The sequence below is a fragment of the Melanaphis sacchari genome, unplaced genomic scaffold, assembly GCF_002803265.2.
Source record: "Melanaphis sacchari strain LSU unplaced genomic scaffold, SCAv2.0 Contig91_pilon_pilon, whole genome shotgun sequence".
Taxonomy (NCBI): Eukaryota; Metazoa; Arthropoda; class Insecta; order Hemiptera; family Aphididae; genus Melanaphis; species Melanaphis sacchari.
The window spans coordinates 1310518-1322610 of record NW_020271649.1 but is presented as its reverse complement, the minus strand read 5'-3'; the positions used below and the strand labels follow the sequence as shown (position 1 = coordinate 1322610).

The following is a 12093-nucleotide window of genomic DNA, read 5'->3' as shown; positions in this document are numbered from 1 at the left end:
CTAAACCACTCGACTCCCCGTGTACAGTAACGCAAGTTGTTTTTCCTTAGTGTTGCTAATATTTTGGACATGTTTTAATTAAAAGTTGTGTAATAAGCGACCATGAGTTTCCAGCCGTATTACGAATATAGTTTATATTGTCACAAACAACAATAGGTAGAACTCAACTAGCCGGCCGCCGGTCAGTATTTTGGTAATATAATATTATACTTCTTAGTTCTTAGTGATTAAGATTTAAGAGACACGATCAAACCTAATAAAGAGCATGGGCAATAGTTCGTTGGCGGTTAACTAGGGAGCGCGAATTATGGTCTAGAGACAACACAAGAGCAAATATCTTATCAATTATCATATCGTATTTCTTATCAATTAATATTAAATCGTCTTAAAATTACCATAATAAATTTATTATAATTTATAAATTTAATAATTAAAAACTAAAAGTGTGATTTTCTATATTATGTTTGTGGTTAATCTTAAATTTTTAATTCATAGTTGTTTTGTTTAACTTATCTTAATCTGCAATAAAGAGATACAAAATCATGATAAAATAATTGTCAGCGAATACATTAGACAGTAAAATATAGGTGTTGTTGACGTAGTTGTATTATAATTCGTATACAAATAATTAAAATATTAAAAATAAATATATAAGTTAGGTTAGTTTATAAAAATTGTAATAAAAATAAATATGCAAAAGTTATTTTAATTACAAGTCAAGTTAATTAAGTTAATGACTTATTGTTCATATGCATGGTCAAAATGTGAATCTACATGGACTTAAAGACACTAATCTTTGCCATTTAAGTCATCTATTATTTGCTGTCTTAAATTTGATGTTGGTCTTTTCGCTATTCCTCAAGTATTTTTAATCTTGGTTTCTTTGTTGAAAAAAATCGTACTTAACTGCTTTACAATATTTTTATTGGCTAGTTCTCGATTTTCATTTAATAAAATAACAGCATTACTCTCTTGTTTACATAATAGTTTTAAATTTATGTCTAATGATAAATTAAAAAGTGTTATATTTTGTTTGCAATACTCTCTGTAGATAGAGCAGTAATTTTTCATTGGGTTAATGGTACAAGTTTGAACGTTAATTTGGCCTTCTTAATTATCACTCGTATTTATTTTTATAGCATGGATATGCTTACACATATTATTTTTAATTGTATTTAATTGTATAATCATAACATATACACTAGAATAAGTGTACACAGATTTTACATGCAACACAAATAACCTTACATGTACATGGTTCACATTTCTTTACTAAATATTCCTCTTCTAATGATTCTGATTTCATAGTCCAAGTAATTGTAGATGTTTTATAAATATTGCCTATTGGAACTATGAATTTGTGCTGCAGAACGATGACGATTGTTAATAACGTTAACATAATGTGTAACTTTTCCACCATTGCACAGCTTAACAAGTCTCAAAATTCTTGTATCTTATTGATTTTAACAAGTACCAGAGTAATACATCAAGTCATTGATTTTTTTCCCCGTTTAAATAAACATATTTAGCCAAATATCCTTCATCAACTTTCATCAATTACTTCAATTGTGGTAAGATTAAAATTATATTGATTAGTATCAAAACATAATCAATACATAATTTTTTGTTGCCAAATTTTTTAAGGACTTCCTTTTATATTTTAGTCAATATAATTAACACAATTGTTGATATCTAATAGAAAATACTCAGTTCCTTGGGTTTTATACATAATTATAGGAGTGGAAAAGTTTTTTTGAAATTTTTTAACCTGAAGATCAATACTTAAAGCATCAACGTCTTGAAGTTTATATTTATGAAATAATCCACACTTGGAAGAAATTAGTTGTTACATAAATTGGCTGTGTGAAGTTTACTGAAAGACTTTGATAAATAAAACCAAACCATGGTTGGCTTTTAACCCTGAACTTTCAATAATTTCCTCACCAAAATTTTCTAAACCAGAGTATCTATGTTAGTGTTTGAGAATTCACATGCAAACTTTTACACAGGAATATCTCATCAAAAACTAAAACACTATGGTTTTCTTCTTTTTTTGACATTGCTACTGTTATTTAAAAAGAAATAACAAAAAATTGTTTTCATCAAATCCACATTGAGTATTAATGAGAGACAAATAAGTTCTTATGGTGCGTGTACAAGGTATAGATTAATTGAAATTAAAAATTACTTACAATTATTAGATTTTAGAATTTGTAGTAGTGTAAAAAGTTGTATATTTATATTAATTTATTAGTGTCACACTAATATTTACAAGGTAATACATAATACAATAATTAATTAATGGTTTATAAAATAAATTTACCGGGAATTTAATTTTTTAATATTTTTCTTTTTATTCAAAGTATTATTTAAAAAGCAACGACGAATAAAAGTTAATGTTGGTCCAATTTGTTTTGAATTTATCAATATTGATCTTTTCTTATATTTTTTAAATATTGAAAATAAATAGTCACATTTTTGGTATTTTTTTTTTTTTATTTAATAATAAAGAGCATTCTTTTGTCCTTATGATGCCAAATCCCATTATTATTTATTGCTTTTGTAATAGATATTTCTAGATAAATAAAATTTGAAAATCATTGTTAAAAATTGAATGTTCTAATAATATTAATAATATAATAAAAATATAAAATACATGGAGTTCATTACTAGGAAAACATGTTTGTAATTAAATGAATCAATTACTTCAGATAAGTTTTTAGTATTTTTTGAGTAAGTTAGTGGAATCAATCATAAACTTGCAGACTTTATCAAAACATAAACATAAAAGTTTAATTTGTTTTTCAATGACAACTGACAAGTTGATTAATTTTATAAACAGGCTTATACAATATTACAATTTGTCCATCTATATAAATTGACCATCCAATTAGTAAACTCAATGATTTTACTAATTCATTGAAAAACATTGGTTTCTGTAAATAAAACCTCATCGAGTCAGTAAATATATGGGAACAAATCCTATTATGGATTTTTTTAAATAAAACCATATAATATGGAATTTAATTTTCACGGTAGGTAAATCAAGTAAGGTTATTTAGTTACTATTTATTATTAAAATTATTACTTGTAAGCCCCACTAAACAAATTTGTTTGCTTGACATATGTATTACTGTAAGATTAACAAAATCAATATTTATTTTTAAAGTTACAGTAAGGCAGCCTTAAATTATAAAAAATATTATTTAATGTTTGCTATATTGTAAAAATAAAACAAGTCAAATATCAATAATAGGTACTTTTATTGGAAACATTCTTTTCTAAATGACTCAACTGTTGGTAAAGGTTTGCATGTATTTATTTGTTCAAATATAGATGGAATAGTTCCTTTTTTTAACTCACATATTTGTCTTTTAACAAATCTCTTTTAAAAAATAAATTTAATGTATGAACATTGTATTGGATAATTAAATATTATTTACAATTGTATTTATTATTTCACTTTATTACAGTTGTATATTATAATTTATATTTTACATACTTCAGCAACGTCAGATGGTATTGAATAATTGGTGATAATATCATCAGGTTACGAAGTACCTCCATTGGGAGGTTTCTTCACTCCGTCATTCCTGTTATAATATTATTTTATCAATTAAGCAATAAACTTATTGTTCTAGATTGTAACAGATTGCTAAATAAAGAATTAAATTTAAAAAAAAAAATGTCGTCAAGTAAAAAATGTTCAGAACAAATATACATTAAGGACTTGAATTTATTGCTTATAATATTATTTATTGCTGATTCCCAAGCTATTTTATTATAATTATTCAATATTCACTTTGAATAATGTACTTTATTCTTTTTTCCACTTTTACATCCAACAATTGAACATTTACGCATGAATAATGTATGTATCATGTGATTTAATATACCAGTTAAATATGCTATAAGTGATATTTTATGATTGAACTACTATATTTTAGCACATGAACTAATTATTTTTTATGTATTCATTCATTAACTAATTAGTAATTACTGACATTTATAAATTGGAGGGAAAGTTCATAAATGATATGTTAATGAATAGTTCATTAATATGAACATAGATAGAGCGCGAATCATGTTCGTACTTTTTCCCTGTCATACCAATACCACAAGCAGCCCGGTGATGTGATTATCGTTTCCAGTCCATACTATCTTATCTTAGTCCACGCCATTTAATATTCAATATTCAGTAATCAGTATTTAGTATTTACATTAACCGTCAATGAGAGCAATGGCTTTGCTAATTTACGCATACTGCAGACTTCTAAATACAACCATATTATAAAGTATGATAATTAATCCATAGTTTATAGTCACAGTGTTTATACTGTTAATCACGGAAACGTGAAATACAAATAATTAGTTGAATGCCCATGTTTTGTAGATATTTAACTTGAATAGCGGACCACGGAATAATAAATAATATAATATTGAGTGTACTAAATACTAATACCGTTATATTATTTTTGTTACATAACCGTTTTTCCAAAAAAAGTTTAAAATTAACTTTATTGTAAACGGTAACTCGTTGTTAATCTTTATTTGTACATCAATTCATCTTATCTTTATTTTTATTGGTCTTGTACATGTTGTAAGTTCGTTTATTGAACAATGGACATTAATAGTGTGCATCGCGCTGACTGGGAAAGGAGAAGAAAAATACGACTAACCCAGGTAAATATATACACGATAATCATATAACGTCAATGTTAATTCTTATTGAATAATCAATAAACACGTAATAATTAATGACAGGTTAGAGACCAATCTAAAGCATTAGCTAAAACAATACGCGATCGTGTCCATGGAGCTGTTGAAATTCAGCAGGAACGTTGTGAGACAGCAAGAAATATAACAGAACATAAATTTAAATCGCTTGCACTGAACAAGTTGAAAAGTGATTTTAATTATTTAATACAAGATGTTGGTAATGGTTACTCTGTTGCATCAGCTCAAGTAAGATAAATATTAAATTATAAATTTTAATGAGATAGTATCTTATTTTTTCATATAACGTTTAGAACAATCCAAGTGTAGTATTAGCCGAGAAACGATTGATAGACCGTTGTAAAGCAATATCAAGGGGTGCTGAAGCAGAAAAACGACAACAACAGATCCAAGAAAAACAACAGATGGACAAAGACATGAGAGATAGAAGAATACATTTCAATAAAACTGTTGAAAAAATACGGTCAAAACTAATAACAAGTGTACAAAATGTGTAAATACTAAATATTGATCTACCTAATAAACATATTGTAGTTCTACGTAATTATTAATTTTTTTTAATTGATTACAGTGATGATGATAGTACTCACAAATATAATATCAAAGGACACAATGAATGTTTCTTAATTCCAAGTCAAGTAACTTTGAATGAATCAAATATTATGAATCAAAATTTTATTAGAGTAATGAAAATAACTAAATACTTAATTTTATTTTATAAACTTACTAATTAAAATTATTTTGGTGTAGAAACCATCAAAACCTTGGTCAATGGTTATTAGTTCTAAAGAAAATCAAACTAAAAAATTACCACAGTCAACCACATACAATGAAAATAAAGAAAATATAAATGACGTATCCAAATTCTCAAAGTTAGAAACAGATATGAAAACTTATGAAACATTAATTTTAGAGTTAAAGAAATTATCTGCTGAAGAACAAAATATAAGAAACAAATTATTTCCAAATAGCTTGAAAGTATGTTATATATTATTATATATATTATATGCTATATATTAATATACATAAATATACAACATGTTTAATTATTTCTTATTTGCATTTTAAGGAAGTGCCTATAACATGTCAAAATAATGTACATTTAGAGTCTCAAGAAAAAACTCAACCAAAAGAAATTAATAGAAAAAAACAATTATCAAATGGAAGGATCAAGTCAAATGAAATTAAAAAACAGATAACTGGTAAGTAATATAACTATAATTATGACACATTTTAAAATTTCATATTTGAAACTCAAAACTTGTTTATGTATAAAATATTATATAATTAACGATTTGTTTGAACTTATAATTCATATTTTTCTTGTTTTACTATATATTTTCCACGAAAAAAAAAAGTATTAATTTTGTAAATTAAATAGCTATAGCCTTTATACCTGATGGATTATATTTTGATTATGTTTATGCATAATACAGTTTACCTAATTCAAATTTTAATCTTCCCTGAGACATGAAAAACCAAATTATGAACATCTTACTACAAAGAGATTTTTTCATAGACATTTTAATATCGAAAATATATTTTGTTTGTAATTTTTGCGCAAATTAATAGTTGTTCAAAAAATAATTTGTTCTGAAACCAGTTGTAAAAATTTGTGCATTGTAATTTTTATACATTTGCCCTAACTAGGACCCTATGGATGGCATCAGCAAAGGGTATAAGTAATATGCCCCAAGAGCTGTGCTTTAGAAAGTATCACTTAATAATTCTATCAAACGCTTAGCTTATATTTTGCTTGGACTAACATGTTAAGTAAGTTTTTGACAATAGTTGTTTTTCCAAAAAAAAAATTCCAAGTGGTATGGTCTTATATAATATACAATAAACTATAAATAGAAATATATATCTGCCTATTACCCATCTTCTTTACTTATTATAATTAAATAGTATGATTGAAATTAGTTAACTTCAAATTTAACATATCCATTACAATAACCTAGGTTCTTTGATTAAGTTAATGTATTTAAATATGTTGTTGTTTTTTATATTTTAGAAATAAGACTTAATGAGTCAAGTACATCGACATCTATATGTATATCATCATCTACATCAACCAGTACAAATTATGAGCAACCTACAAATAAAACTATTCGTTTTGAAAAAGAAAACAAAAAAAAGAATCAACAACCAAGTAATAAGTTGAATCATAAAGAAAAAATGTCTTCTGGAAAACCTTTGCAAAATATAAATAATACATTGCAACGAATAAAAAACAAAAAACAACTTCTTGTAAAAGAAATAACTGCTGGTACTAGTGTAAAATCATCTGATGCTGATATTAAAAAAATGAAGACGGTTCCTACAAGTTTTAAAAGTTCACCTATACTTAAAAGATGTTGTGCTGGTGGTAATTCACATAAAGAAATTCCAGTAAATTATGCTCAACTTCCAGATTCCTTTTACGATAATCAACTTGATATCTTAAAAGAACAAGTATCAAAAAAAAAAATTAAAAGTCTTGATTTCAAAAGCCATGTGTCAATAAATTCAAATCTAATGACATACATAAATACACTATTAAAAATGTCACCTTCAGATGTAGATAATTTGTCAATTTCGTCTTGTTCAAGCGTTAAATTGGAGGATAGTATTTTACAGCATTCAGAAAGAGATTTTTACTGCAAAATGTTGAACTGTATATCAAAATGCTTAAATTCAGATATATCTGACATAAATCAAGATACAGAGTTTACTTCACCCAAAAATATAAAATTATTAAATAGACTACAACAGTTAACAGATTATTATTTAGAAAAAACCCATGAAATGAAAAATATTTGTAATGAAAGTTCTCAAATTTTAAGTGATACATTAAATGCAAAAACTCATAAGACTGATTCTGATACTATTAAAGAGTGAGTAATTATTATTTAATTACTATTACTTAGTAATCAATAATTTTAAATTATGTTTTTAGAAATAGTTCTATCAATTTATCTTCAGACTCATCAGTTGATGAAGAATATATATTAGCAAATTTAAATAAACTATTACAAAAAAAAGGGATTATTAATTCTGACAAAGAATGGCCTGTGTTCAAACATGATGATGGTGATAGAAGTGTAACTGACCAACTTTTAGATATACACCCATATAAATCACATGATATGTGATACATAATTTTAAATTACTGATAGTTTAAAAAAAATTTAAAGGTAATTATTTCAATATTTTTTTATCAATTTAAAAGTTAATTTGTAGGACTTAAATTAATTTCTAAACATACTAACCAATTAATAATAATTATTTTTATTTGATCATTAACATTTTTAATTATTATTAACTTTTGATTTAATTGCATTATATGTTTTAAAATATTACTTACTCAAATGACAATTCTCTCAGTTGAAACTACTTGCTTAGGTTAGGTTTTTATATTATAGTTTTTTATTCATATTTAAAATCATTACTTATTAAATTTAAAATTATAATTTTTTTTATCCTGAATATTTAGTAAATGTATAACAATTACTTTTAAATTAGAATTTACTTTTTAGAAATAATTTATTTTACACAATGATTTAAATGTTTATATTTTTATATTATACTATTTTTCTTTACATTATGCTTTGTAGCTGTATTCTGGAGACTTTTCTGAATTCTTCTTTTATTTTTTTTATATTCATGGTTTCTATGAAAAAAAAATTATCTTTAACTTGGCATTGTTGTAAAGGAAATTATTAAATAAATATTTTATGTTGTTGTTACTAATAATATTTTATTAATAATTACTAATAATATTATTGTATAGTTATCAAATTTTTTTAATGTTTGTAATTTTAAAAATCGTTGTGCATTTCACAGGTAGTAATATAATGGTATTAAATGTTTGTAAATAACTTTAAACCAACATTATTACTGTAAATAAACAGATGTTAAAAGGAACACAAAATACAAAAATTAAGTTATTTTATTTTGAAAGTGTAATTAATTCAAAGATAAATAGTATCAGTAATATGTTTCCTTGTATATTATTTATTTATAAGGAATTCAAAAAACAGGTAGCATATCTTCATAGACCTTGTGATTTAATGCTGTAATTACTTGCACAAGTAAAAGTTACCCATTTTACACTATGAATTAGTCAATTAACGATTCTTAAATAATAATAATTATATTATAAATATTGTATCATATTATTCTATTTTATGTGTATTTTTGTGATGAAGACAATAGTTGAATAATAATTCAATACTTTTTTTTTTGTCTTCAACAGTAAAACACTATGAATAATAAAAGAATCTATGATACAATATCTTTTTATAACAGTTAAACCATTGTGTGAAGTAGATGATTTACATTTACAAGATACTTGATGATGCAATTTTCCAATCCAAACATATACATTAAAATTCTGTGATATTATTCATATAATAATGATTAATTTTTGTCTAGATTTTTGCAAGATAATTTTGATGAAATTATTAATAACTTCTATGATATTTAACTTTACATTAAAATTTTATAATTATTTATTTAAATATAATTTTTAAAAAAGTTTGTTATGCTACCTTGAGGTAAATTTGTGTTTCTAGTAATTTCTCTTTAATGGATACATTTTCTTTTTTTTTTTTTTAATCGTGTATGTAAAACTTTGATTATAATAAGGTACCAATTATTATACTTTAGTTACTTTCCAATAAAACGAAAAAATGTGCTGGTAAGAGAACTTCGTATAACTATATGTATATGGTATTTTGGATTAATATTTATCTTAGAAATGATTAAATATTCTAAAATGTTGAAATTAGTCAATTTTAATTTTTAACTTATAGTATAGTGATGTCATATATTTAATTATTTAAGTATGTAATTTTTTTTATTGTGTTTTTACATAGGCAATATGCACTCATATTACAATAATGTATCTGTGTTCAATGAAATAAGGTTAATCAAGTTTTAAAAAAAAATAAGTATTTAAGCCAAATTTTTTTTTTACATTCTGTCAAACATATAAAAAATTTAAATAGTTTCTTTAACTTTTGGAATCTGAGCATTTGGTTGATTATCATTATATTGTACATATACGATGTAACTGTAATACTTATTTAATTTTCTTTTTGAATTTGAAACATAATTAGGCCAATCTTGTACTTGTCAAAAACAATGTATGCAACAATACAAAGGGAAAAAGAAAAATGAATCTCCTCTACAACGTCCATTGGAGAATATAAATGAAATGTTAAACTGGATTAAAAAGAAGAAACGTCGTTTGTTCGAAGAAATTTATACTAACCAAACATCTTTAAGTGATATAAAATCAATGAACACTAAGAGTGATACATTCAAAGATTTGTCAAAAGAAAGTATTAGTTATGTTGGACTTCCAAATTCATTTTATAATAGTACACTGAAAGTGTTAGAAGAATATGTGAGAGATAAAAAACAAAAAAAGAGTAAATCAAACAATAATAACAATTGGATTAATATGGAATTGATGAGATACGTCTGTAATTTATCAAAATTGTCGCCTAACGAAATTGATGATCTTTCAATGCCATCAACCTCTGGTATTCAACTAGAACAAAGTATTTTGGAGATATCCAAAGCCAATTTAGAGTTTCACAAAGACATTTTAAATTATATATCAAAGTGCTTGGATAGTAATCTGAGCGACATTAGTCAAGACCAGGCTTTAAGTTCACCTCAATACATCGGCCTGTTAGATAAGCTATATAAGCTTGCCGATTATTACACAGAGAAGGCACAAGAAATGCGGAACATTTGCTTAGAGTCACCCAGAGTCGAAATTAATAGTTTGGATGAAGGTTCCGTCGAACAAATAACAGAAAACACTCCTAGGTGAAAACATATTAAATTACTAATTCATTAAATTTAACAATGCAATCAATATTAATGTATTTTATTAAAAATATACATGTAAATGGCTTTTGTAGAGACTGTAAGACTTCCAGTAGTTTAACTTCAGAGTTGTCTGTCGATGGAGCATATGTTTTGGAACATTTAAGTACACTATTAGAACAAAGAGGGTTAATTTGTACTGATAGAGAATGGCCTATTTTTGGAAAAGATGACGAAGACGACAGCAGAAGCTTAACGGATCAGCTTCTGGATATTAAACCACAAATTAAATCCAAAGATATTAAAGCAGAACATTCTGAAAAAGGTAGCTATTATATTATTTTATAATTGAAATATTGTTAAGTCATTTAATTTATAAAATTAATGAATTGTAAAAATTAATTTTATGGAGATATAAATGTATATACAATAAATTACTTGTCAGATTCCAAAAGTTAAAATTATTTTTAAGTTTTCACAAAAAAAAAAATTGTCTTTAACTTATAACATGTATGTATTACTGATCAAATGAATATATAAAATCTATTGTAAGATTTAAAGCACATATTTTATGTTATAGAGGAATTCCATACCTAAATAGTATCATAAGATAATGAAGACTTAAAGTATTTTTTCCCCACTTTAAATTTACACTGTCCACTTGGCAAGAAATTCCAGGAACTAGAATAATGCCTTGTTAATTTATTTTGTATTTCAGCATTCAAGTAGAAAATGTCTTAATACAATACAATACACATTTAGAATTAATGTATTTGATAAAATAACATTTGAAGTAAATAAAAACGGCTTAATATTATATTATAATCATTGCTGATCTATTTTTCTTTTTTTTTTTTATCCTTTTAATTTTTCGTACATTGATATTATATTATGTATTTTAATCATTAACATAAAAATATTAATAAAAGCATAATATTACAGAAAGTAAAGAGGATAACATATCTCAACACTCAATCCATTACTTTATTTACATAGCTTAAAAATCTTTGTGTACTATCTAAACATGTCTTGTAAATATATTTACACAAGATTATTTTGCTCAAAAATCTCTTAATTTACAGAACATTATCATCTAAATTACAGAGAAAAATATAATATAGTTCGCGTAAATATATTTTTATATAATAATAATAATCATAATAATAATAAGTAAATCGAAAATAATTTCATACTTAAGTGGTTCAAACTAAATTAGATTTTTTTTTTAACGATTAATATTTTGTATTTTTTTATAATTAAAGATAATGAATAAGAACATAAAATCATTTCTAAAATAGCTAATAACCAACTATATATAAAAACATGATGAGCACGACTTACAACAATTCTTGAAAACTATGGGAAGCAAAAAAAAAAAAAAATTAACAAGTGAAAAAAAATCTTACAATGTTTAAAGGATATAAATTTTTCGTAAAACTAACCAACTAAATCCACGAAAATAAAAAGAAAAAACATTGATTTATATACATTTATCTATTGCACAGCGACTACGCTTTTTGAAAAGTGTTAATA

General features: G+C 24.4%; 2 protein-coding genes across 3 annotated transcripts; both read left to right on the top strand.

Moving 5' to 3' along the window:
* The first annotated feature begins 4066 nt into the window (after positions 1-4066).
* Positions 4067-7946, top strand: LOC112602867 (kinesin-related protein 8-like). The gene is made up of 8 exons (XM_025351207.1): positions 4067-4683; positions 4765-4965; positions 5031-5230; positions 5309-5420; positions 5488-5715; positions 5807-5939; positions 6752-7613; positions 7676-7946. Exons 1-8 carry the CDS (start codon positions 4621-4623, stop codon positions 7869-7871), a joined length of 1995 nt encoding a protein of 664 aa, XP_025206992.1. The 5' UTR covers positions 4067-4620; the 3' UTR covers positions 7872-7946.
* A 1676-nt stretch (positions 7947-9622) lies between these two features.
* LOC112602868 lies at positions 9623-11371 on the top strand. Of its 2 annotated transcripts, XM_025351209.1 has the most exons (3): positions 9623-10560; positions 10656-10885; positions 11141-11371. In XM_025351209.1, exons 1-3 carry the CDS (start codon positions 9869-9871, stop codon positions 11155-11157), a joined length of 939 nt encoding a protein of 312 aa, XP_025206994.1. In that variant the 5' UTR covers positions 9623-9868; the 3' UTR covers positions 11158-11371. The 2 variants fall into 2 exon arrangements, with proteins under 2 accessions (XP_025206994.1, XP_025206993.1); XM_025351208.1 differs by lacking the exon at positions 11141-11371 and having other exon boundaries at positions 9624-10560; positions 10656-10960.
* The last annotated feature ends 722 nt before the right edge of the window (positions 11372-12093 follow it).